This window comes from Pelodiscus sinensis, chromosome 7, assembly GCF_052426305.1.
Source record: "Pelodiscus sinensis isolate ZL-2025 chromosome 7, ASM5242630v1, whole genome shotgun sequence".
In the NCBI taxonomy this organism is placed as follows: domain Eukaryota; kingdom Metazoa; phylum Chordata; order Testudines; family Trionychidae; genus Pelodiscus; species Pelodiscus sinensis.
In genome coordinates, this window is record NC_143058.1 from 59,434,281 (window position 1) to 59,459,368 (window position 25,088).

General features: G+C 45.4%; 1 protein-coding gene across 16 annotated transcripts in view; it reads left to right on the forward strand.

The window, feature by feature from the left end:
- The window catches only part of MAP2 (microtubule associated protein 2), a 331,690-nt gene that overhangs the window by 212,689 nt on the left and 93,913 nt on the right, over positions 1-25,088 (forward strand). For all 16 annotated transcript variants that reach the window (XM_089779819.1, XM_075933895.2, XM_089779816.1 and 13 more), the window contains one exon: positions 15,592-15,864. In XM_089779819.1, the coding sequence (XP_089635945.1) occupies positions 15,612-15,864 (253 nt within the window). In that variant the 5' untranslated portion in view covers positions 15,592-15,611. The remainder of the gene's footprint in view (positions 1-15,591; positions 15,865-25,088) is intronic.

The window sequence follows — 25,088 nt, forward strand, 5'->3', positions numbered from 1 at the left end:
AGACTGATAAAACATGTAGATGGTATCATGAGCTTTCGTGGGCACAGCTCACTTCTTCAGATGAGTGTAACACTGAAGACATAAAGTGTAACACTGGGCACATTTGCAAATTTAAATGATTACCACAGCTGGGCATTTGCTGCTGCCTACTAGATGGTGATTAATTTTGCAAGTTTTGTGCCCAGAGCCTTCAAGAAAACTCTCCATCTCACTCTGAAAGCCAGCAGAAGTCTAGAGCAGTAATAATTAGCAAGCCATAAAAATCGACCTGATTTGTGGGAAGCACTGAAGGATGCAAAGAGACATTTCTGTGCAAGGAGATAGGAACAAAAGCGCGTGTTCACTGACCCAGTCATGTCGAACCTGAGTTTTTAAGGGACTCCCAGTTGATAAGTGCTCTGCAGTCAGAATTCTGCCTATTCATCCCACTCAGCTAACGGAGTGCATGAATCATCTTTGAACCAGACAGTCCTTCGGGGTCCCTGTTGAGGTCATTGAGAGGGCAGAGCTTCTGACTCAATGAAAAAAGAAAATACACAAGTCTCCGCTGCCGCTGCTGCAGCTTCAGGCTTTTATAAAGATATAAAGCATTAGCATTTTAGTGTCTCCTCACACGTCTCTTGCAAGCCGCAGCCAGGAGTGCATCCCCTGGGCCTCCTGGAAGTGTCTCTTGCCCATCTGTCTACCTAGCTCCTCGTGCTTTTTCTCTTTGCAAAAGACATTTGTTTTATCAGCTGATTTTTTTTGTAATATGCCCAACCAATCAACTCCCACAGTGCTGCCTTGTATGGCATGTAACATTTTAACAGGGTGGGCACGAGCTGTGTCTGCAGCTCACTGTCGTGCCTGCTCGCAGTGAGTGCCCCCGGGCTAGGCCTGCTGGCTGGAACTCAAGCAAGGGAATAAAGTCTATAAAGTGCCCTTCTTCTATAAATGCCAAGACCGACAAACAGTGGGAGGGGAAACTGAGGCATGAAACGGGACATGATTGGCCCATGGCCAGTGTCCTGTCTACTCACAGGCATAAATTCAATGCCTGGCTCTCATTAAGCTTGTGCTGGCCAGGTAAAAGGGACTTACTGTAACTGGGCACTAAGCCCTCTGTAATTGCTGCTGTATTACTCGGCTCTACTGACCACGGCTAAAGTCACACGGCATGTCTCACAACGGGTGTGTATAATTCACTGGAAAGTGAGCCATGAGAGGAGCAGCATAGCTTAGTATTTGGCCCAATCACAGTCATTTTACCATAATACTTTAGGTCTCTTAAGACTTAAACCAAAACATTAAAGTGGCTGAAACTCTTGTGGAAAGAAGCAGATAGAATAAAACCTCCAGCATGAGCAGAGTCCTTGTACTACGGCGGCCAGCTGCTTGGTGTGGTCTTTAGAACTTGTTTGAAACAATCTAGGCCCATAGCGCCTCCCAAAGCACATGTCAAAGCCACCTCTATTTATACATGCCTAGGTGAATTACTGGGGCAGAGAGCGCTTTGAATTCACCACCTTTCACGGCACAGGCGGCACCTGCCCCCCAAACGCTGCAGCTGGGGGGACTAGTGGGGAGGTTGTCTGATGCCCAGAGCAGGGGTCCGGCCCCCTCCACACTCACTGGCAGTGGTGGGGTGAGCAGAGCAATGGCCCCAGCTTGCTGTGCTCCTCTGGCCACGTTGTTCAGGGGAGGGGATATTAGCATGTGCATCCCCGTGGCTGGGTGAAAGGGACTCTGTGCACCACACGGCATGGAGACACCCCTCCCCGACCCTACTGGGAGCAGGCAGCAGGAAGCAGCTCTGGTCTTGCTGCACTGCCAGGGGTGGTGGGGGGGCCCCCTGGGGCATTTTAAGTCTCCCATCGGCAGCAGACAGGGACGAGGGACACGAGGGGGGGCATGCAGGGACAGCAGGTGGGCAGCAGCACTTGGAGACCTTTGCCCCATCCAGAGGGATCCCTTGTGCACCCCACTCCCACCAGAGCCTATACACAGTCCCCCACACTGACCCCAAACTCCCCCTCTCCAGCCCCCAAACTCCCTCTCAGAGCCAGCTCCTCTCCTGCACCCCAGTCCCCAGACCTCCCGCCTCCACCCAAGCCCCTTAGCCCCACCCCTGCCTGGACTGCAGCCCAGAGCCTGCTCCCATGCCGCACCCAAACTCCCTCTCAGAGCCTCAGGCGAGTGGGTGGAGAGGCAGTTTGAGTGGGGGCAAGGGGAGAGCCCTGGGCATTTGGGGCACCATCAAAATGTCTGCAAACCTGCCAGCCTTGCCTGTGTCGTCACAGCAAAATGAGGGAGGCGCATGATCATCCCGAGTGAGAGTAGAATCCAGGGTCTCTCCCACCCCGCGCGTTGTGCCAGTGAGGTCAGGTTGAAAGCCCCACCCAACTCAGGTGAGAGGTTTGTGTGTGTAGAAGAGAGGGGCACTAGGGACACCCCAAGTATGTACTAGGGGCATAAAAGGTTAACTGGCAAGCATTAGGCTGACCAGAATGCTTACTGGTGAACCAGACCTTTCCCGAACCCCGGCAGCTGGACAGCCTGGCCAGCGGGAACCTGGCTGTGGTGAGCTGGGCAGGCAGGCTGGAGCGGCCCCAGCCCTGTGCATGGCAGGCAGGCCAACCTGGTGCAGCCCCCGTTACACCTGGCTGGAAGGACCACAGCCAGCTCCACAGCCCTGGTGGGACCCCTGCCCCATTTGCCCTGTGCTGGCCCAATGGGGAGACCTCAGTTAACAGGTTTAACAATGTAATTGTACCATGTGTCCATAGCATGAACCTGAGCTAACTGCAGGGAAGACATACCTTGTGTGCACAGACTGAGAGACGTCTCATGGCAATTGTGTGTTTGGCAGTTGCAAAATGAAATTCAGGAACGAGTCTAAGTTACAAAAGACAACTGAGCAAGGCCTGGTGCTCTCTCTGCTTTTCAGTGTTGCCATCTTGGATTTTAATCAAGAATGTGACACTGTGAATTATGTTCAAGGCCATCTGCTGTTTAAATCCATGTGTTGATGCTCACTTTTCTAAAGTCTGCGGTGGCTCTCAACGGAGGTAACCTGCCAGAGGTGTGAGGGGAGTCCTAACTGTTGAAAGGGTTGGAGATTAGGGATGTAAAATCCCACTTAACCAGTTAACCAATTAAAAGGGGGCAGGTTGCTCCCCCCCACCGCCGTGGGCAAAGGTTGCGCCGACTGGCCGGAGCAGCCTTTGCCTGGAACAGCCCCCTTCTCATCTGCTCCAGTCGCTACTAATTAACCAGAACCCGTTGAGAGTGAGGTTTACTGGTTAACCGATTAGTTAACCACTCACATCCCTATTGGAAATGTGTTGCCCTCTAAAAATGTTTCAAACATTATAATAATATATATATGAATTGGCTCCTAAGCCTAATTAATTTCATGGCCAATAGATCACCTGGATTCCATTGAGTATGGTGACACTTTCACATAGAAGAAATAATTCAAAATATTTTTTCCAGCATTTTCCTTCAGGCCTTCTCCCCTCTAAACCCAGAGACATGCATATATTTATGGTGCAAAAGCAGCAGCAATGTGAACCTCTTTCCTAACCAGCTACTGTCTCATGCCTGCAGAGTCTCTCCACATCCCACAAAGTGTTCCTCCGAAGAGGAGAAGTAATTTGCGGTGGGGGGGGAGGGGTTAAATCAGGGAGAATTGATCAAAAATGCTCTCAATTCAGACCACTTGCACAATATCCCATGGCAGTCCAGCTGCCAGGGGATTTGTGGAGTGTAAGATCTGTGAGTTCGCCTGGAGATTCTGGAATGAGAAAAAAGTTGCACATCAGAATTCTGCTCGGGGTTGTTTATTTCGTGGCATGTGCTTACATGGAAAAGGCAGCCTGGCTGTGTCCCTAGGCATGTATGTTTCTTCTGTAAAGTGTTTGACTTTGTGAGAGCTGTGAAGATCATCATAAGAAAGTGCCTGGGATCTTTTCAAAGTGGTTTTTTTTTGTTTGTTTGTTTGTATTTTGCAGGGCTGTGGAAGGAATCAGTTATTTTAAAATAAAACGGGCTCTTCACAAGCCAAAAATACAAATCTATGTATATGTGGAGTTACTCCTTTTCAACAATTTTTTTCAGTTTTCATTGAACAAAATAAAATATATTAATTCGCATGAACAGGGGTTTGGATAATACCTTTTAGTATCATTAATGGCCTCGTTTTGAGCATTTGCTTACCGATAGAGTATGCAGCACATCTGCTCCAAGAGCCTGCTGTTCCCAAGATAGGAATACCTCCCAGGGCACTGAACTTAGTAAGAGTTACTCCTGCTCTGCAGGAAGGGAACGGTCACTGGAGAATATACATGAGTTCAATTAAACATGTTCCCAGCAACCAAATCCTAGCTGCTATGGATCAGAGAGCCCTTTTGAGGGAAAAGACACAAAACCAAGTCAACATGCCTGACAAAACAGGTCAAAAAACAATGAAAGTCAACTTTTCAAGAGGGTTTTCTAAAATGTTACCCTAGCAATAGTTCAAACTCTCCCTCCCATGCCCCATCTTCACAAATCAGCATTTACAGATACGTAAATTGTGAGGGTGCCCAGCTATTTAGCTCACATGCACATCCAAATGTAAGCACAATTTTGTCGGCCCAGTTTCAGAGACCATGGTTGTGGACCTGAATGTTAGCAGGTGGTAGACTGTTCCCAGCACAGTACAATTCGTGCCCCCTGTACCCATCTGGAATAAATAGAGAACTGTGATGTCACCAGGGCTGTCAGTACTGCAGCTTTCACAAGCTCTGCATTCCCATGAAAGATTGTAATAAAAAAGATACTTTTTAAAAACCCAATTTATATTCACTGTTTCTTAACAAGCCAATGTTTGTTTCAGGCAGGATTTCAGCTGGCACAAATGCTGAGCTCTTGGAAGCCAGACAAAATGTTTTGCTGCTGGTATTCTTAAGTGGAAAGTATTTATCAATATTTCTAAAATGGTGCTAAATGTCACCTAATACAGGATAATTAACAGGAGATATATGAAACCCCATCCAAATACAGGGCATGATCCAAAGCCCATTGGTTTCCATGATTTTTAGACTCTTGAATGGGTTTTCTGTTGATTTCAATGGACAATGCATTAGGCCCCCAAAAGAATTTGATGTCGGCTTTTGGGATACTGCCTTTTATGAAACAGTGGCTGTCCATTTAATTTGTTATGGAGTTAATCAGTTCACTTAAAAAAAAAGAGGCAGATCCTGAGCTGGTGCTAATTGTCACGGATCCATTACAGTGGGTGGAATTTTTACAGTTTGAACCAGCTGAGCGTTTCTCCCAAAGTGTAAAATGCTTCATCACGTTGATGAAGAGCAAGAGAATGCACCATCGCTGAATGTCACATAGTGCCGGGCTAGCTTCTTGCCAGCATTGCTCTTAGACAGATCCCAGTGCTGTTCCTGCAGCTGTCAAGTTTTGCCACTGAAAAGTTTTCTCATTGACTCTCTTTGAGAGCAGTATCAGCTGCACGTTATGTTGAATTCTTTCTTGAATCCTCGTCAGGCTTTAGGACAAGTTCATGTGGGAAGGATAAGAAGGTGAGTTTCACCCACAGAGATCTGCAGTTGAATATCAGTTTTCTCTGGCAACAGAGAATGAGCCCTCCTCGTACCAACATACCTTTGCTTTTTCGTGCTCGAGTCTAGATTTCCCCTCCCCTGACGCCCAGGTTTATTTCTGTGGTGAAAGGGGCAAGCCTTATGCTTATTGAAAGTAGGGATGTTAAATATCAGTTAGTTGAATAGGCGATTAACCTAGTCGACTAGTCTATAGTCCCTGGGCAGCCCCTGTCCGGCGGAGGAGAGGGGGACAGGAGTCTGAGCTCCCAACCTGGCATGAGCTGGAACTGAGCCAGGCTGCCTGCCCACCTGGCTTCTAATACACTTTAAATGCAAAGCTGCAGTGGGGGTAGGTCCAGTGCAAGCCGAGATTGAGCTGGGCTGCTGGCCAGGCTGCTAAAAAATTTACTGGCATGGGATTGTGGGGAAATGCGTGTAGTCTATAGCATTAACCTCTAAGCTTTGGCTTATTGGTTAATTGACCATCCCCAATTTCAAGGGCAGTAAAGATGCAGGTTGTTTTCTTTTATCTTGCAAATCCCACTCTCAAGGATACTGTACTTGTGTGACATTGTAATGGAAAGTAGAGTTTCTCCTTGCCAATGTTCTACAGTGGCCTTGTGGAAAACAACAGGGCACAAATGGCGTGGCAACATGCTCTGTAAGAGTGCGTCTAGACAGCACCCTTCTGTCGGAATAAGCGACACAATTTGCGCTACGCAAATGGCATAGCTTCTTCTGAGTCTAGGTCGAAAGAGCTTATTTTGAAATTTGGTACTGTGTAGACAGCGCCAAATTTCAAAATAAGGCACTATTCTGACAAATCCCTTAACCCTCATGGAACGAAGGTTACAGGGATGCCAGAATAGCACGCCTGTTATTTCGGGAAATAGTGGGAGCATTTAAAGACGTCATGTTGCTATTTTGGGATACTGGAAATGTCCTGAAATAGCGCCACAGTCTAGACATACCCCAATTGAACTATTTGGATCTTTCTTTCCGGAAACTGGTAAATCTGCTTAAGTGAAGGGGTTTTTCTTGTACTTTCCTGTTTTTTGAATGTGGGGGCAGGAATCCTTTATAATTACATTAGTAGTGAAAAATAGCCAGACCATAAAAATGCAAATAAGGACTAAGTCATCAGGACAGATGCATATTTAACTAAGACTTTAATGCAGATTTGAAAATCTCCATTTATTCATCCTGTGCAAGAACCAAAATGTACTATGTAGAAAGATTTAATTTCCAGTTAGATTATTCCAGTAAAATTAAAGACAGGCAAGCTGGCCGTGGGGAGTTACACAAAGAATGCTAGTGTATTTCTAATAGGAAAGTTCTCTTCTGGGCTTCTAGTCACTTTCTGGCTGAGCAGGACTAGGTAGCAAATTGGTAAAGAAAGCTCCTCTCCCATTTCAGTTAATAATAAGTAACCTTGTTCTTGTGTTTGTGCAGTCCCTAACACAAAGCGGCGTCTTGATGCATCCCTGGAGGTCTGAGTCACTATTGGAATTCAGATGTTGTAGCAAGGATGATGAGCAAGTTCATATTAACTAAGAACTAACCTACGAATCTTTCCCTGAATTTGAAACCAACCTAGACTGAGTCTTTTGTTTGAAATTGTTTGGACGTGTGCATGTATGGCCAGATCTATATCTGGTATGAATCTAGGGGTTTTCAAACTCCGGGTTGCGACCCAATGCTGCATTATGGAATTCCAAGACACTGGGTCGCCTTGCTCAAGGGTGACCAGGTGACCACTGCAAGTGCTAAGGCAGGCTTCCTGCTTGTCCGTGCACCACACTGCACCCCAGAAGTGGCCAACAGCAGGTCCAGCTGTCCATACCTCAAGGACCAGCTCCGCACTGCTGTTGGCCAGTTCCCAGCCAATGGGAGCTGGGGGCAGTGCCTGCGGGTGAGAGCAGCGCACAGAGCTGCTTGAATGCTTCCACCTAGTAGCCGGACCTGCTGCTGGCCGCTTCTGGGTCATGGGCATCGACAATTTTCTTCAATTGGGTCATGAGGAAAATAGTTTGAAAACCCCTGCTGTGAGAGACCTCATGCTGTTAGCAAACCCTTCTCATCAGCTTTCTCCCAGTCAGTCAGTGGCCCCACCTGCCCAAGGCAGGGGAAAAAAATAAAGATTTCCAGGAAGGGCTCAGCACTGATCACCCTCCCCAGTAGTGACCAAGAAGAAGGCTGAGAGTTGTTATGATGACAGTCTCCTTTGAAATAGCATCAGTTCCACGAGTCTTCTGAAATGGTGATATTGTGTTCCTCAGAGGTGGTACTGCATTCTGAAACTTTGGTGGGCAGCATCACTGTACTGGTACTGCATTGGTACTATATACCCTATAGCTGTCAGCGCTGCATCTGGGCTTGTCTTTTTCTGGGACTCTAGAATCGGTGCTGGTCATCATGGTTTGAATTGCCACTTTTCTCTGCTAAGACCTTTTTGGTATGTCCTACAAGGCTTACACTTACTCTGGAACCAGAGTCCCCATTGTCAGATACCTCTCCTTTGTTTGCTCTATCCAGGACGCTGCCGGGCATGGGAATCCACAGAATTGCAGAAGAAAATATCTGTCTAACCTGGACAAGACTGGTGGCTACCTCTCATGTAAAATCCGAGGTTCTTTTGTCCGATATCTCAGAGATGTACTTCTTAGTCATAGGAATTTTGGGTATTGACATCCTCATCTCTCTATGGTAATAAGAGTTCTTCTAGGAGGTCACCACCTTCACCTAGACTAATCCTTGAGTGTGTCCCTGAAGGAAGTTCCTATTCCTATAGACCTCACGCTTCGCTCTCCCTGGTTCCTGTCTTCATGGTATCATTTGGCCATTCTCTTATGGGGCACAGATGTGGCCCTGTTAGCCTCTGTGGAACCTCAACCTCTTCCATTTGGATGGCAGGTGAATCTGCTGGTGAGAAACTGCTACGTTGTGGTTTTTTGTAGGGTCAATTATCGCACTTTGTTGGCTTAGGATGATTTTATGCAGCGGGATGAGGTTGTACAATGGGCTGAGAAGTTCCTCAAGAGACCAGCAATGCATTGCAGGCCATGGCTTCAGAAGGCCAGTTAAGGGCCTCACTGGATGCCTCTGGAACTGCCAGCCCACTACCGTCACACGGGAAGAACAGTTTGGTTGCAGTCATCCGGTATTTCAAAAGAGGGTCAGGCTGCTATTGAAGGGTTGCAGTTACCACCAAGCACTGACTCTTAGAGATCATCTGGAAAGGATATTCCAGATAATATCAGTCTATGTCAACACCCTGTCCGGAGTTCTTACTTTAATAATTCCTGAATCACTTAGAATTTGTAGTTTTTATGGGCTCCACTTTTTGAGCAAGCAAATCTCTATGGAAGGTGCTCGCTCATTACACCTGATATTTCCACCATCAACAATAAGTAGGCAAGCCATGCATACGTGCAGTTCTGATTCCTGTTTGCACTACTGGCAGCATAAATGGTGAATCACAGACTCCAAGAATCAAAGAGCCAGATTCTGCTTTTATACCACAGTTAATCGATAGCAACTCCACTGATGTTAATGGAATTACCGTGTTGTAAAACTAGTGTGAAATCAGAATAAGGCCCCTCGTAATAAGAACGGCCATACTGGGTCAGACCAGAGGTTCATCTAGCTCAATATCCTGTCTTCTGACAGTGGCAAATGCCAGATGCCCAGAGGGAGTGAACAGAGCAGGTGATCATCAAGTGATTCCTCTCCTGTCATCCATTTCCAGCCTCTGACAAACAGAGGCTAGGGACATCATTCCTACCCATCCTGACTCACAAGTATTGATGAATCTAACCTCCATGAATTTATGTAGCTCTTTTTTGAACCCTGTTAAAATCCTGGTCTTCACAACATCCTCTGGCAAGGAGTTCCACAGGTTGACTGCTTGCTGCGTGAAGAAAAACTTCCTTTTGTTTGTTTTAAACCTGCTACTTATTAATTTTATTTAGTAACCCCTAGTCCTTAGATTTGAAGGATCGTCTGTAATGGGAAAAATCAAATAAGATCTCCAATTTTGTGCCTTTAAGTTTGTGATTCAGCAGGAATCTTTGACAATTTGCCTAGATTATAATTTTTGGTTTCCTGGTTTCCATTGTTGTTCTTGTCTGTAGACTCCGTTTGGGCCTCACCCAATGCTCAGTAAGAATCTTTATTTGGGCTTCAGTGGACTTTGGATTCAGCCCTTCGTACTTGATGGAAAGGCAGAATATCTAGGCTAAAAGAAGACCTCTGATTGTTTCTAACTAAGCACATGGAAAACAGTAGATTATGGGAAGTAGAGCAAACACACTGCACAGTAATTAAATTCTCCAGCTCAGCAAAAGATCAACCAAGAGTGAACTGGTATGTCCAAAACCCATTTAATCAGACTTTTTTTTTTAAGCAGTGTGATTGGTTTTCCTTTGGCTTATATTAACTATTTCTTTCTTTTTAAAAGGTAAAAGTCTGACTCCAAGCCAGAAGAGTATAACAATTCCCACACCCCTAGCCCATGGATATGCAGACAACATAGCTAGAAAGATGCATGTGACACCCCTTCCTGCATCTTCTTCCCCTCTTCATGCACTGCTTTCTAGACCAGAAGATAGCAAACGTAGGGAAGGTTTTAAAGCTTAAGATGCACTAAGGGGATACTAGAAAATGAGCAGCAATTTGCTTGCCTTCCTAATTGCTCACTGCAATGCCAATTTATAGGTCTCATAAACCACCTGGGAGAATTAAGCCATTCTTGGTTTTCAGCTCGGATAAGGATACAGATTGCCGCAAATACTCATAGTGAAGTTCTTTTCTTCAGCTAACAATTCAAGCTCCTTCGTGGGGTTTTTCCATCTATTTTGTAGACAGAGGAACAGTGAAAATAGAGAATATTTGAAACGCAAAATAGTCTATGAGAAATTCACAGCAATTGGCTAACATTTACAATTTATTTGGACAAAACTCTCAAAGAAATGATCATAAATGTGACTAACATAAACATTCTGTGCAGGTTTTACAAATAAGAAATTATATTTAGGTACATAATCTTGCAGTTATTGTAAAGAAAGAGAGAACTAATTGCAAATTAGCAGTTTGAACAGTGAGGAGAAAAAAGTATGGTGTATGTGACTATGGGAGTTAGTTTGTTCCTGTGATACTTGAGATGATTATGACTGAGCAATGAATAAATCTACCCTGAAACATATTTCTTCATAGAGTCGAGGCATCCTCTAACTTTACAATCAACTGGTAATTTTGTTAATTAACTTGCTTCTTCTGGATCATGAGCAGTGTTGGGCTAATTCTGTGTGCTTTTGAGAAATCTCATATTTGAAAAAATTTTTAGAAATGTGATCACAGAACACATTGCAGGAGAGTTAACATCAGAAAGAATTAACCCCAGAGTTATTTCTGGCTTTGCACAGTGTGGTTTCATTACCTTGTATTGTTAAAGGTACAAGGGTTCAGAGCAATGTTTTGATAGGACTGTACCTATTCCAGGTCATGTAGATGTAATATAGTAGTGCCCAGAGAGTCCCGGTGAGATAGGGCCCCACTGGGCTAAGTGCTGTACATACACTAGCACAAGAGAATCCTTGTCCTCAAGAGCTTACCTTTTAAATAGACGAGAGAGAGAAAGGGCATGAAATTACCTCCATTCTAAGACTGGAGAATTGAGTCACAGAGCAATAAAGTGCTTGGTCCCAGGACGGGGAATGTGACTGAGCAGGGATGTGAACTGAGCGCTCTCATGTCTCAGTCCAGTGTCATTGCTACTTCACCACTGACTCCTCTCCCGGATGGCTATTCTGTAGGTAAGCAGAGGGCTTGTATAGCTAATTCTGTCAATACAGACTCTCCCACTATCACTACATTCATGGAATCATAAACCCCCCCTGCCCAAAGCAGGACCAACCCCAACTAAATCATCCCAGCCAGGGACTTAAAAACCTCTAGGGATGGAGATTCCACCCCCTCCCTAGGGAACCCATCCCAGTGCCTCACCACCCTCCTAGGGAAATACAGGGCGTCCCTGTTATGTCGCCCCGGTATACATCTGTTCCGCACTAAAGTCAACGTTCGTAGGAACTGATGCGTTATAAGTCCTCCCATTCCCCACTATTAAGTCGCACGCAAAAAAATTATGCAACTGGAAGTCAGCTGTGGGAAAAAAAATTCCCCACTTTAAGTTGTTTCACTATAAGTCCAAATTTTTTGGAACGTATCTTGGACTTTTAGCGAGGATGAGCTATAGTTTTTCCTCCTAAACAGTAACAGCTAGGACCCTCAAATTTGGTATGTAGATTCCTCTTCTCCTAACTTAAAGCAAGGCAAGGATTTGGTTGTGGCAGGAGAATGGGAGGTGCCTGGAATCTGATTGTTTTCTGTAACATGACAAGGGAGGGGACTGATCAGAGGGATGCGATAGTCACCTCTGGGGGTAGCAAGGGGCAGGGATAGTTACGCTGCTGAGATACTACTTGGGGCAGCCATATCAGGAAGGGAATGGCCAGACGGGGATGGGGCTCATCATCTTGCTGACCACCGGCCCAGGTAAGTGGCCCCCATACCCAAAACCCTTCACCTCTGGCCTTCGCCCCCTGTACTTGCCCAGGGTGTGTGTGGAAACCCCACTACCACATTCCTCCCCTGGGGCACCATCAGGGCCGGGCAACACAGCCCTGGACTCTCCCCGCATCGCCAGGCCCAGGGAGCGCTGGTGGGAGGCCTCTGAGTCTCCTCTCCTAACCCGGCCAGACCTGGGCACTTGCACAAAGAAGGGAGAGAATATGCCCTTAAGATTGTACTTCCTAATTAGCTAACATGGGAATCAGAGAACAGTGAGGGGTGATAAATGTCACAATTCATTTTAACCATGGAAACGACATTTCAAGGGATGCGCTGTCTGGTTTTGTAATTTTCACATGCTTTCATAGGAGTTCAGAAAGGCAACAGAAAACTATAGTGTAAAAGGCAAACTGCCTTTAAAAATCTCTACTAATGATGTGTTTTAACTATATGATTGATGGTCCCTTTTATTCTTTTCATATATTTACAGAAAATTATTTAAACACTGCCACCATGATTAACCGCTTTGCATTTTTCCTGTGTTACTAATTGAATTAACTCATTGATTAATTAATTTGCTATCGAATTAAATCAATTCAATAGCAAAAACATAGCACGATAAAAAGTGCACGTGGGCATGACAAGATGCCTCCTGCGCTCTGAGTCTATCCATTTGTATAAGGGATGCATTTTGTACATTGAGGGTTGTAGTCGTCCCTGAAGTGAATACAAAGAAGTATTGTGACTCACTCCCAGTGTTTCTACTAGCATTATAAACTGTAAGAGCACTTTATGAATAACAGAGTCTAGAATGAATTCATCCATGTTTCACTCTCTAACCATCTATTATGCACACTGAGCCAAGTTCTGCCCCCAGATACAGATAATTCCCATTGAAACCCACCCACTGTATTTACTTGTAAAGATGAAAGCACTTCTGTTACTTTCAGAGAGGACTCTCTGTAGCACGGATAAGAATGCAAATACCCTTCCCACAGAAACTGAAGGGAATGAAAACTGTGTAAAACTTGAAGGGGAAAGGACACTCAGAGAGAATAGCATTAGAATTGCGACTGTAACCATTACCTTTATTAAAATGATGGTCAGAAACTCTTCCCCTGTATTTGCTATTGTGTAAACCCTTTCTTGACATGATGATTCTTGATATTATGTTCACTTTTCTAGACAATAACCTCTTGGAGTAGAATGTGATACATAGGTCAGATCCAAAGCTCTTTGAATTCAATGGAAAGACTCTCATTAACCCCAAAGGGCTTTGGATCTTCCCCTAAGTACCATGGATGGATGGATGAAATCTTTGAGTCAATATTTCTGTTAGCTTTTGTTCATTTTAATAAAGGAACACAGCTGAGTTTGTATTTTTTAACAGAACAGGCTACATGCTGCCCTCAGATACATGACCCTCCTTACTGAACTCCATTGATTTTTGCCACATGTTAATGTGTTATCTCCACAGGGAAGACTTTGCCTTATATGCTCATGTTTCTGGAAAGAGCTTTGATCACAAAATGTTTGTAATTTCATATTGTGAAAAGAATTAAAGGCAGAGGACTGTCTCAAATACAGAAGGGCTCCTGCTTGTATGTTCTCTTTGTTAATGCCACCAATAACATTTTCCAGGGTGCTGCTTATCTTGTGATGACTGCATCATGGCTTTGTGGCACTCGTCGTGTGAGCTGAAATCTCTTCAACAAGAAACCTAATTTGGTGTGACTTACAATAGAGAATAAAGGAGGAGGAGAAAGTTGTGAAACAGCCAAGTTCTTATGAAAATAATAATAATACAAAGCAAATAGGGGGCTCCCCTAGAATGCTTAGTCCGCTTAGGCCTAGCATTGGCTCTGTGAGAAAGCATAGGGCAAGTTCTATTTAATATAAAACAATATCATATTTCTGTGCTGACTTGCTGCATAAGTCCCTTTGTTTATCTGAAATGCACCATGTGTTTTTCCTAAGCTTCCCATTTTCACTACAGCAAAGCGAAAATATTATAGGTCTTTACTGAATCAATGTTCCCCGCTGACATATGCTATCTAGTACCTAATGTATGGTGTTACATTTCTGCAGGTGAGTATACACGTTAGTCATTTTTATATGGGGTTTAAAACTAGTGACTGATTTTTGTTATTGTAAATGAACACTAATATTCTTATTTCAACATGATTTTTCATTAAAAGAAAAATTAATAACTCAGAGTGCCAGTGTATGAATAGTGGTTGAAATTATTTGTTGTGTATACATTATCAGATACATTTCGCCTTTTGTTCTGTTTGAAAGCCAGGTGCAAACTGATCCTGATATCTGTGAACGCATTGTTTATCCTAATTATCTACAGAATAGTTTTAACAAGGAATTTCCAGTTGTTCACAAACTCCTTTCTTAGACTGTTTGCTCTTTGTGATTGGCCAACTCTGTCTTTGTCTTAACTGATGCTAGAAACACTTTTTTTTTAAACTAAGAAACAAGGTATAAGTAATGTTTAGCTTTTACATAGCTAGTTAATTAATCAAGATCAACCCTATGTCTTCCTTAGTAAAAACTACAATACCTTGTCTCTACTAGGACTGTCCATTAAGACCTCTAACTCTTGATACAAAATCCCACTTTTTTGTGCAGTGAGACAAAGCCAAAGTCCCATGGTGCTTTCCCATTCCAGATGGGATGAACTGACACACTTTGAATAGGAGAATAGCAGATGAGAAATAGCGATATATTATTGGTGTTCATGCATAAATACCTTTATTTCCAATTGGGCTGCATGAAGAGTAACTATTCCCAAAACATTTATTGAACAAAAAAAGAAAAAAAAAAGGAGGGGGGGGATGTTTGAAAATCGTGACTAAGAAAGGATCTAAATGTGGTAAAAACAAACATAGGTTCAGAATCCAAATGAATATTCACAAATATTGTTTCTACCATGTCTATCAGTATAGTATCAGCCCTTTGGCGTGAGGGGGCATCTTTTTGTTTGGTTCATGACGGGAGCTGCTAAGTGGTACTGCATTACCACTAATAATTAATAATAACTGTAGCAGAAGAGTCACTATCACATTCTCCTCCTTCATCACCAGGTGATGTCATTGTTTCCACGAGGAATGATTCATTTGCCATTATTTGTGTCCAATTTCTAAAATAAATCACTGCAACAAAAACTTGAAAGATCTGCCATCAAGAAAGGAGTGGCAGAAATCTGTGTAATCTATTGAAGTCAATCTGAATCTGTCTGATAAATGTGAAGATTTTTTTTTTAAGTTCGTGCTGCGTGAACTTTGATTTGCTTTTAGACCCTTTTCCTGGCTGTCATCTGGGATCCCTTGGCAATGTGGTTGGGAAATGCATATGTGTTGTGCTAGAGTTGTGAAGCGCGAGCCCGGGAAACCATCCCTTGATCGCGGCTGATTGATCTTACCTGCTGTCGTTACAGGAGAGAGACAAAAAGGGAAGATGGCCGATAACAGGAAAGATGAAGCCAAGGCACCGCACTGGACTTCAAGTCAGCTAACGGAGGCATCGTCACACCCGCATTCTCCTGAAATTAAGGAGCAAGCTGGCGCAGGTGCCGGACTGGTCAGAAGTGCCAATGGATTTCCCTACAGAGAGGACGAGGAAGCAGGATATGGGCAACAGGGCACGTACTCTAGAACCAAAGAGAATGGGATCAATGGCGAGCTGTCCACAGGAGATAGAGAAACAGCAGGTGATAACGCCGCACTCCAGCCCACCCTCCCCTTCCCCTTAATGTCTTGCTTTGAAGTCCTTGGGGTCTGCGGGTGAGCACCTTGCATTGTCACACATGTGCGGTACTAGCGCTCAAAGAGCAAAGCCCCGGTGTCGGCTTTTAAGTACTTCCTGGGCTATCCTTTCAGTGGTTCCACTGCAAACAAGTAACTTATGTCCTAACCCTATATGGCAAGGACCATATCTTCATCTGTGTAGGTACCATGCTCCCCACAGCGGGGCCCTGTTCCTGCTTCAGGCCAGCTGGCAATATGCTAATGTAAGCTTTAAATAACATCTGATATTGAGCCTGGTTTCTGACTGGTGACATTCAGCTCCGCAAGGAGCTCGGTGGAAATTCAGAGGGAGGGGAGATGAGAGTCAGGCCTGTTGCGATATCATGAAGCAATCAGAAAAGGAAAGCCCTTTTTCTTTTGCTAGGACAAATCCCGAAGTCTTTTCTCAGGGCCAGATTCTACCATATTCCACTGAGTAGTATCTCATTGAAATCCGTGGGATCACTCATGGGGAAAGGCATTACTCCCATGCATACGAGTAGGTCTACACTGTGCAGATGTTAGCAACAGAGCTTACAAAGCTGACGCTGCTTTGTCGCTAAAAGTCAGCTTGTGTGAATGCTGTTTGTCTGCACTTTTGCCAACAAAATACATCCACCCCCCCATAACGGGATTTTGTAGCATTTATACTTTCGCTTGCCACAGCAAAATTCCATTGTTCACGTGAGCAGGGTGTGTTAAGCACCTGTGAACACCAAAAGTTTTGTCGATCAAGTGCAAATGTAAACATACCCTAAATATGCCATATTCTGTCCTTCTGTGAGGTTTTTGTAACTTTATATAGGCATATATCCCTTTGCAAACATTGGGAGCTTCATCAGTGTATAAACTGAATAAAACTTTAGGATCTGGCCTGATGGGGAAAAAAAACTTCTTATGTCTAAATTAATGAAATATGAAGGACGAGATTCTTATTTTAGAAGTAATGGTCACACTTTCCTTTGCAAAACTCTCAATTTAAGACCCCAGAGCACAATGCAAGGGGAATTTCTCTCTCTTACAGACATTGCTGCTCTAGATGCATGCATTCATGCATGCAAGGAGAATTATTTTAGCACTATTTACTGGCCATTGGCAGTACTTTATACCACCCTTAATTTCTCAGCAATTGGACAGTTCTAAATCTGTGGCCCTGTAGTTTCATAAGAGAGTGTGCTGGAAATGACAGGTCTATGTAATGTTGAAAGATTATTCTTGTGGATAGCAACAATTCAAGAGCCCAGAAATAAAGCAAACCCAATGTTTGAGCACTAGTGCAGGCATGTTCTCGGTTGTCCTTCGAGTAGAACGATCCCTTTTTCTTCCCAATCATACAACTTCTTTCTGTACTGAACCACAAATGGCCACATTCTCAGCTCATTATGTATTATTATATTGTATGATAGGCACTTTCTAAGTAGGAGAGGAAGGATGGTCCAGTGGTTACAGATCCATCCTGAGACATAGAATTATAAAAATGTAGGGCTGGAAGCCAGCCCCATGCAATGAGGCAGGAAGATGATCCCTGACAGGTGTTCATCTAACCTGCTCTTAAAAACCTTTAATGGTGGAATTCCACAGCCTCCTTTGAAAGCCTAGGTCAGTGCTAAGCCAGCCTAATAGTAGGATAGTTTTTTCTAATATCTAACCTAAATCTATCTTGCTGCAAGTTAAACTGAGTAATTTATGTCCTGCCCTTGGTGAACATGGAGAACAATTAATCACCAGCCCCTTATAACAACATTATATCTATTCAGAGGCTGTTTTCAAAGGTTCCCTCAGTCTTATGTTTTGTCGGGAGGTCAGAATTCACTTCCCTACTCTGCCATAGATTTCCTGTATGTCCTGGGGCAAGTCACTTAGGGTACATCTACACTGCACGGCTATAGCTACCCTGCGTCTACACAAGCCGCCTGTTATTTCAAAATATTTTTCGAAATAACGGTCGCGCTATTTTGCCATCCCGGTAAACCTCGTTGCCCAGGAGTTAAGGGATGGCTTGAAATAGCACATTATTTCGACATTTGGGGCTGTGTATATGTGCCAGATTTCAAAATAAGCTACAGGCAGTCCCCGAGTTACACGGATCCGACTTATGTCGGATCCGCAGTTACGAACGGGGATTTTCTCGCCCCGGAGGACTGGAGCGGCGGGACACCTGGTCCCGCCGCCCGCCTCCTCGGGGCGAGAAAAGCTGCTCCCCGTCTCCCTGGTCTGCTGGGGGAGCCAGCAGACCAGGGAGACGGGGAGCAAAGCGGCGGAGGACCCGGGCCGGACCCGCGGCGCTGATCTGAAAGTGCTGATCTGGAAGTGCCGGGGGTCCGGCCCCGGGTCCTCCACCGCTTTACTCAGCGTCTCCCTGGTCTGCAGACCAGGGAGATGCTGAGCAAAGTGGCGAAGGACCCGGGCCGGATCGCGGCGCTGATCTGGAAGCGCCGCGATCCGGCCTGGGTCCTCCGCCGCTTTGCTCCGCATCTCCCTGGTCTGCTAGGGGGGGACGCAGCTAGTGCCCCCCCCCCCCCAGCAGACCAGGGAGACATGGAGCAAAGCCCGGGGCCTGTGGTAGAGCAGGTGGGGCACTGCCGGTTGGTCCCGCAGCACCACTCCTTGGCGCTACTGGACCAACCCAGCAGCACCCCAGCTGCTCTGCCCCAGGAGTCCTGATTCAGCTGCTTCTGATCAGTTTGAGCAGCGGCTGAATCAGGACGCCTGGGGCAGAGCAGCTGGGGTGCTGCTGGGTTGGTCCAGTAGCGCCGAGGAGCGGCCATGCTACTGGACCAACCCAGCAGCACTCGAGCTGCTCTGCCCCAGGCGTCCCCAAGTCAGCTGCTGCTGAAACTGACCAGCAGCTGACTACAGGAAGCCCGAGGCAGAGTTGCTCTGCCCCGGGCTTCCTGGAATCAGCTGCTGATCAGTTTCAGCAGCAGCTGACTTGGGGACGCCTGGTGTTCTTAAGTTGAATCTGTATGTAAGTCGGAACTGGTGTCCAGATTCAGCCGCTGTTGAAACTGATCAGTTTCAGCAGAGGCTGAATCTGGATGCCAGTTCCAACTTACATACAGATTCAACTTAAGAACAAACCTACAGTCCCTATCTTGTACGTAACCCGGGGACTGCCTGTATTTCAGAATCGTTTTGAAATAATATACGCAATTTGCGTAGCGCAAATTCCGTATCTTATTTTCAGTTTAGGGTGCTGTGTAGACAATACCCTTAGTCTCTCTGGGCCTCAATTCCCCATCTATATAATGTGGACAGTACCACTGTTCTGCCTCACTGTATGTGTGTGCAGGGAGGAAGGATCATGAGAAGAAACACACTGAAGAGCATGAGGTACTCAGATGCTACAGTGATGGGAGCCATATAAGTACCCAAAATAGGCCTTATAATCTAAGTGTACAGTAGAAAGATGGAGAATGAGATAGGGCAAAGTTCTGGCAGTGCAGATCAGCAAACACCTTTAGTAATTTAGGTGATTTTTCTGAGGCAAAGAATTGGCCAATAAGCCATTTGAAGGTGAAGCAGTATAATTCATTGGCCTGGGCATTAGACTAGGGGTAAAGAGACTTGGATTCAATTCCTCTTTCTGCCACTGTGTGAGGTTGGATGGGCTGCTGTACTTCTCTGCACCTCTGTTTGCCCTCCCACGCTCTCTCTTATCTTAAATTTACATTGCAAGCGCTCTGAGTCAGTGACTGTTTGTTATTATGTGTATCGACCGTTTCTAGCGCAATGGAGCCCTGAACTCAGACAGGCCTTCTAGGTGCTACTGTAATACAAATAATTAATAAAAACCTAAAATACAATACTCTTCTAAGAAGCTAAAGTTGGGTCTGGATTTAAACATCTGAGGAGAAAGTGCACAAGGAGTCAAAGTTATTTAGAAAAATATTTTGAAATAACGGGCGGCTTGTGTAGACACAGGGTAGCTATAGCCATGCAGTGTAGACGTACCCTAAGTGACTTGTCCCAGGTCATACAGGAAATCTATGGCAGAGCAGGGAGGTGAATTCTGACCTTCCAACAAAACTCCTTAATTAAACCAAACTGGGGCTTCAGATTTATAGAGCTTTTACCTGGGGGCAACCACTATAACATAAACCAGAAGAAACACTGCTGGTGTTGTCTAGAAGTACAGGACAAAAATGAAAAATATCTGACCTGAAAGTATAAGTACAAACATGTCAGCAGACCCTTGTTTGGTATGTTTAAAATGTATGTGCTATTGAATTTCTCTTTTTTAACATACAGTGTTGTGATGACTAACCTGTCCAATTTTTATAATTGGAGGTAAAAATAGCTGGAATCATTGTAAAATCTTTTCTCATAAGAAGTTTTAATGTGTCATTATGTATAATGACTCAGTTAATCGCTTGTTTCATTACATATCTAACTAGAAGATTTGCCCGGTGTAGCCTGGATCCTTCACTGTGGCTAAGGCCTGGGAGCGGGGGAAGGAGGCAGGGAGGCTACTTACCAATAGGGTTGCCAGATGGTCTCCCAAAAAATACTGGATACGTGGTATTTTTTGGTCAAGCAAAAAAAAAAAAAAAAGGATCGCGGGATAATAAGCCCCCCATTCTGGGATGCCCAGAGCGGCGATTGTGGCCCCGTCTCCCAGCTGGGACTCCCAGGCTGGGAGGCGGGGCCTCCATCGGTGCTGGGAGCCTGTGATTGCGCAGGAGCCTGGCGGGGGTGGAGGAAGTGGCTGGGAGTCTGTCTCCCCTGACTTCCGCACAATCACAGGCTCCCAGCGCCGATCATGTCCCCGCCTTCCAGCCACTCCCCCCGCCCACGCCAGGCTTCTGCCCGGTGTGCAGCCGGAAAAATCAGAAAAATCATTGCACATCGCACATGTCCAGTATTCTCTGATTTTTTTTACCGGACAAAAAGCGCAAATACCGGACTGTCCTGTAGAATACCAGACACCTGACAACCCTACTTACCGATGTGCTGGCAGGCAAGATGGCGGAGCCCCAGTTTACAGACAGGGATAGGACGTAGGCTGGGGGTTTGCATTACTTATGTAGTTACCTGATGAATTACTGGCTAACAATGCGAGAGAGCTGAAAGAGTCCCCACTCTGTTGAAAAATTGTTGCAAACACCATGGCCCAGCAGTGAGATGACTAGCTCAGCCTCCCTCTCAAGAAAATATAAATCCACTAGAGAGGTGTGTGGAAGGGAACACATGATAGACGGGTGTCCCTGCGGTGGGGGTATATCGTATGTGGGTGGGTCCAGAGAGTGGTAAAACCTGGGCAGTAGGATGGGAAATGTAGAACTTATACTGGAAATTAGGGAGGTAATGGGAGTTGGGAAGGAATTTAGGGTTCAAGCAGAGAGGCTGAAAAGGATGTTGAGGGATACAGAGGCTGAGGTGAGGGAAAGGGCATGAAAGTAAAAAAGAGAGAAAGAGTTAAGTGGCAGAGTGAGGGGGCCAGGAAGAGGCAGAAAATGGTAGAGAAAAGGAGACACACAAAAAAGAGGTAGAAAGAAAGGGATGAAAGCACCTTGCTAGACACAGCACATCCTGTGTGACAGTGTGCAATGCCTCAGGGGAGCAAATTCAGGGCAGTAACGGGAGAAGGGCTGGAAAAGAAACCTGGGGAGAAGCAAGTCCTCTGAATTAACATACTGCCTGATGGAGCTGTTTATTTTATCATGCTCACTGCTGATTTGTTCAGCCGAGCTCCCCAGGGGACGTTTAAGAAATAGGTTTACAAAACTCTTCCATGATCCACTTCTCTATAAACAGCCATTAACTGTCTCCAAAGAAGCGGTGCTGAAGGGCTGCCCTGGGCCTGTAAAGTTGGCTTTGAGTCTGTCATGACCCAAGAAGAGAGATGATGAGGGAGAGCAAGCTCGCACTCACTTGAGCCACCACACAGTGCCAGGTGGACAAAGCTCTCCGGCCACACAACTGGTTTCCTGCACCCTGTCCGCAGCTGCGTACGCTTCCCAATTGGCTAAGGAGAATGAACAGGGCTGTGGAGTGGTTCAAAGGGTTGTCGACACAGCCACGGTCAGCCGGGGCTGGGGGAAGCTCTGCTGAGGGCTGTGTCTCCACAGCCTTTGAGGACACTGTCCTCCGTGGGTCAGCTATGATAGTGCTGCAGTAAAACCAAGTAAAACGCAGGGGTTTGCTCTCATTCTGGTGTTTGTAGGGTTTCCTGGTATCCGGTATTGACCCGGACAGTCCAGTATTTTCACCTCCCATCCAGTAAAAAAATTCAGAAAATACCGAATACCTAAAATGTTAGGGCCAAAAAGCTTCAGAAGCATTTCTTAAAGGGGCCATGCTGTTTTTTGTTTGTTTGTTTGTTTGTTTATTGCTCAACTTTGATCTCCCCCCTTTTTTTTCTCAACAGAATTTTTTCCCCAGTGGTTTGGGTTGGGTTTTTTTGGTGGTGGGCAGGGAGGGATGTTCAATTTTTTTGGTTAAACCATCTGGCAACCCAAGTTGTTTGGCACCTGCACTCCCTCCTTATAAGCCCTGCAGTCTGCCTCAGGGTGATGCGGACATATGGCCCTGCCAACAGAGTCTGCGCCCAGGCAGGTAGAGCACTTGTGCTCAATTGCTTGTGCTGACTCTGCAGCGATTCAGCTTGTGCTGGTCAGGCGATTCAGAGTCTGGATCATCTTTTCTAGCGCTTATTGGTCGGCTAGGCCTGAGCCAGCTCCCACTAAAAACCAATGAGGAAACCTTCCATTGACCTTCCATTGACCAGGCCAGCAGCTTCCCAGAGAGCCAGAGCGCCCTCTCCCCGCTGTGCCTCCTGGGCATCTGCACACCTACTTCCAAAAGTGGCTGTGTTTGTTAGGCCTAATTAGGAGAGTCTAGAGGCTGAACTGCCGTGTCATGAGTACAGTGGGATGTGTGGGATGAGCACACCAGCCTCAGCCTGGTAATCAGTTTGTCCTTCTATACATTCAGACCTTTTTCCCTCCGATCACTTCCCTAATTTAATCTTCCTTTCTCTTACTCTCTCTCTCTCTCACACACACAACCCCCTCCTGCTCTTTCTCTCTCTCTGTCTTTCTCACACACAAACACGTACACCCCTCCTACTCTCTCTCTCTCCCACACACACCCCCCTCCTACTCTCTCTCTCTCTCTCTCTCTCTCTCTCTCTCTCTCTCACACACACACACACACACACACACACACACACACACACACACACAGAGCTGGTACTAATAATGATTCTGGCAGCACCATTCTGCACTCTAAGGGATGTTGGGCAGAGGGAGAGGATGATTTTGGCAATGCCTGTGATACTGCAGCGTTTCTCCTCTTTGTTCAGCTGCTCACACTGCACCCCAGTCCTTGCAGTTCTGAAGCTGACATTGCTTTTAATAGACTTAAGTGACTTGTATCGTGTCTGGCATGCAGGAGAAACCTCCCTGCCTTTTGTTTCCAGCGTGCATTTTCCATTGGGATACATTTAGAATAAAGTGCAAGAGGCAGGAGCAGCGAAGGAAAGAGCTCGGAAGAAGGAAAATCAGTGAGATCTAAAGACAAATTTCATTTATCTTTCATTCATTATTTTTACCACGTTCCAAGAATGCTTCTTATTGCTTCACGGGTTAGTCCCATAGGGACAGAGCTTTAATTAAGCCTGCCAGTCTCCCTCCTTTTCCCTGGGGAATGACGATTTTGTAATTACTGTGTGCTGTTCATTTTGCTTACTGATAGACACAAGCAACATTCATTGCATTTCACAGATCTGCAATGCATGCATTGCCTGTTAGAAGTAACACGAATCTCCTTCTCAGAGATATCTGAATATATGAAGACATGATGGCTGTGTCTACACTGGGCCACTTATTCTGGAAAATCAGCCGCTTTTCCAGAATAAGCTGCAAGCTGTCTACACTGGCCCTTGAATTTCCGGAAAAGCAACGATGCGCTACTGTACAAAATCAGCCGCTATTCCGGAAAAACTATTCTGCTCCCGCTCGGGCATAAGTCCTTATTCCGGAACACTGTTCCGGAAAAGGGCCAGTGTAGACAACCCAGTAGTCTTTTCCGGAAAAGCGCGTTTACATTGGCCACAGGCGCTTTTCCGGAAAAAGGGCTTTTCCAGAAAAGCAGCCTGCCAATGTAGACGCTCCTTTTCCGGAAAAACTGAAAACGGAATAGTATTCCGTTTTAAGCAGTTCCGGAAATTCATGCCAGTGTAGACACAGCCGATCAGATTGTGCTGTTGGAGAAGGCTTAGAGAGAAGCTGTAGAATACAAGCTCCTTGCTGTAGTCCCTGGGCAATGTTTTTCTCAGTTAAGACTCCTGGATAGCTCCTTCTCCTATGGTTCATTTGGAGGCAGCTGGGAATGAGGCCTGGGAAATTCTCCATCCCACTGTCTGAAATGGCTGTTCCTTGGCCCTGTTTGTTTAATAATGGCTACGAATGGGTTTTTCTGTGGCTTACAGGATCGTTCGTTAACTTTGGTAGATATTCGATTCAGCTCATTCTCAGCTGGGTGTGGGTTTCCCCCTCCATCTGAGGAATTTCATAAATCAGTCACTGTCTCTTGTAGAATAGTGATAGAAATGTAGCCGTGTTAGTCTGGTGTAGCTGAAACAAAAAACAGGATTATGTAACACTTTAAAGACTAACAAGATGATTTATTAGGTGATGAGCTTTCGTGGGCCAGACCCACTTCCTCAGATCAAATAGTGGAAGAAAATAGTCACAACCATATATACCAAAGGATACAATTAAAAAAATGAACACATATGAAAAGGACAAATCAAATTTCAGAACAGAAGGGGGATGGGTGGGGGGAAGGTAAATGTCTGTGAGCTAATGATATTAGACATCTGTTGGGAAACCAATACGGCAGTATACAGGCAATCCAGGAAGTTTTTGGAGAAAGTTGGGGATAACTTCTTGTCACAAGTGCTGAAGGATCCGACCAGGGGCCATGCGCAGCTTGACCTTCTGCTCACAAACAGGGAGGAACTAATAGGGGAAGTGGAGGTGGGTGACAACCTGGGAAGCAGTGATCATGAGATGGTAGGTTTCAGGATCCTGACCAAAGGAAGGAAAGAGAGAGTAGTAAAATACACACCTTAGACTTCAAAAAAGCAGATTTTGACTCCCTCAGAGATCTGATGGGCAGAATCCCCTGGGATGCTAACATG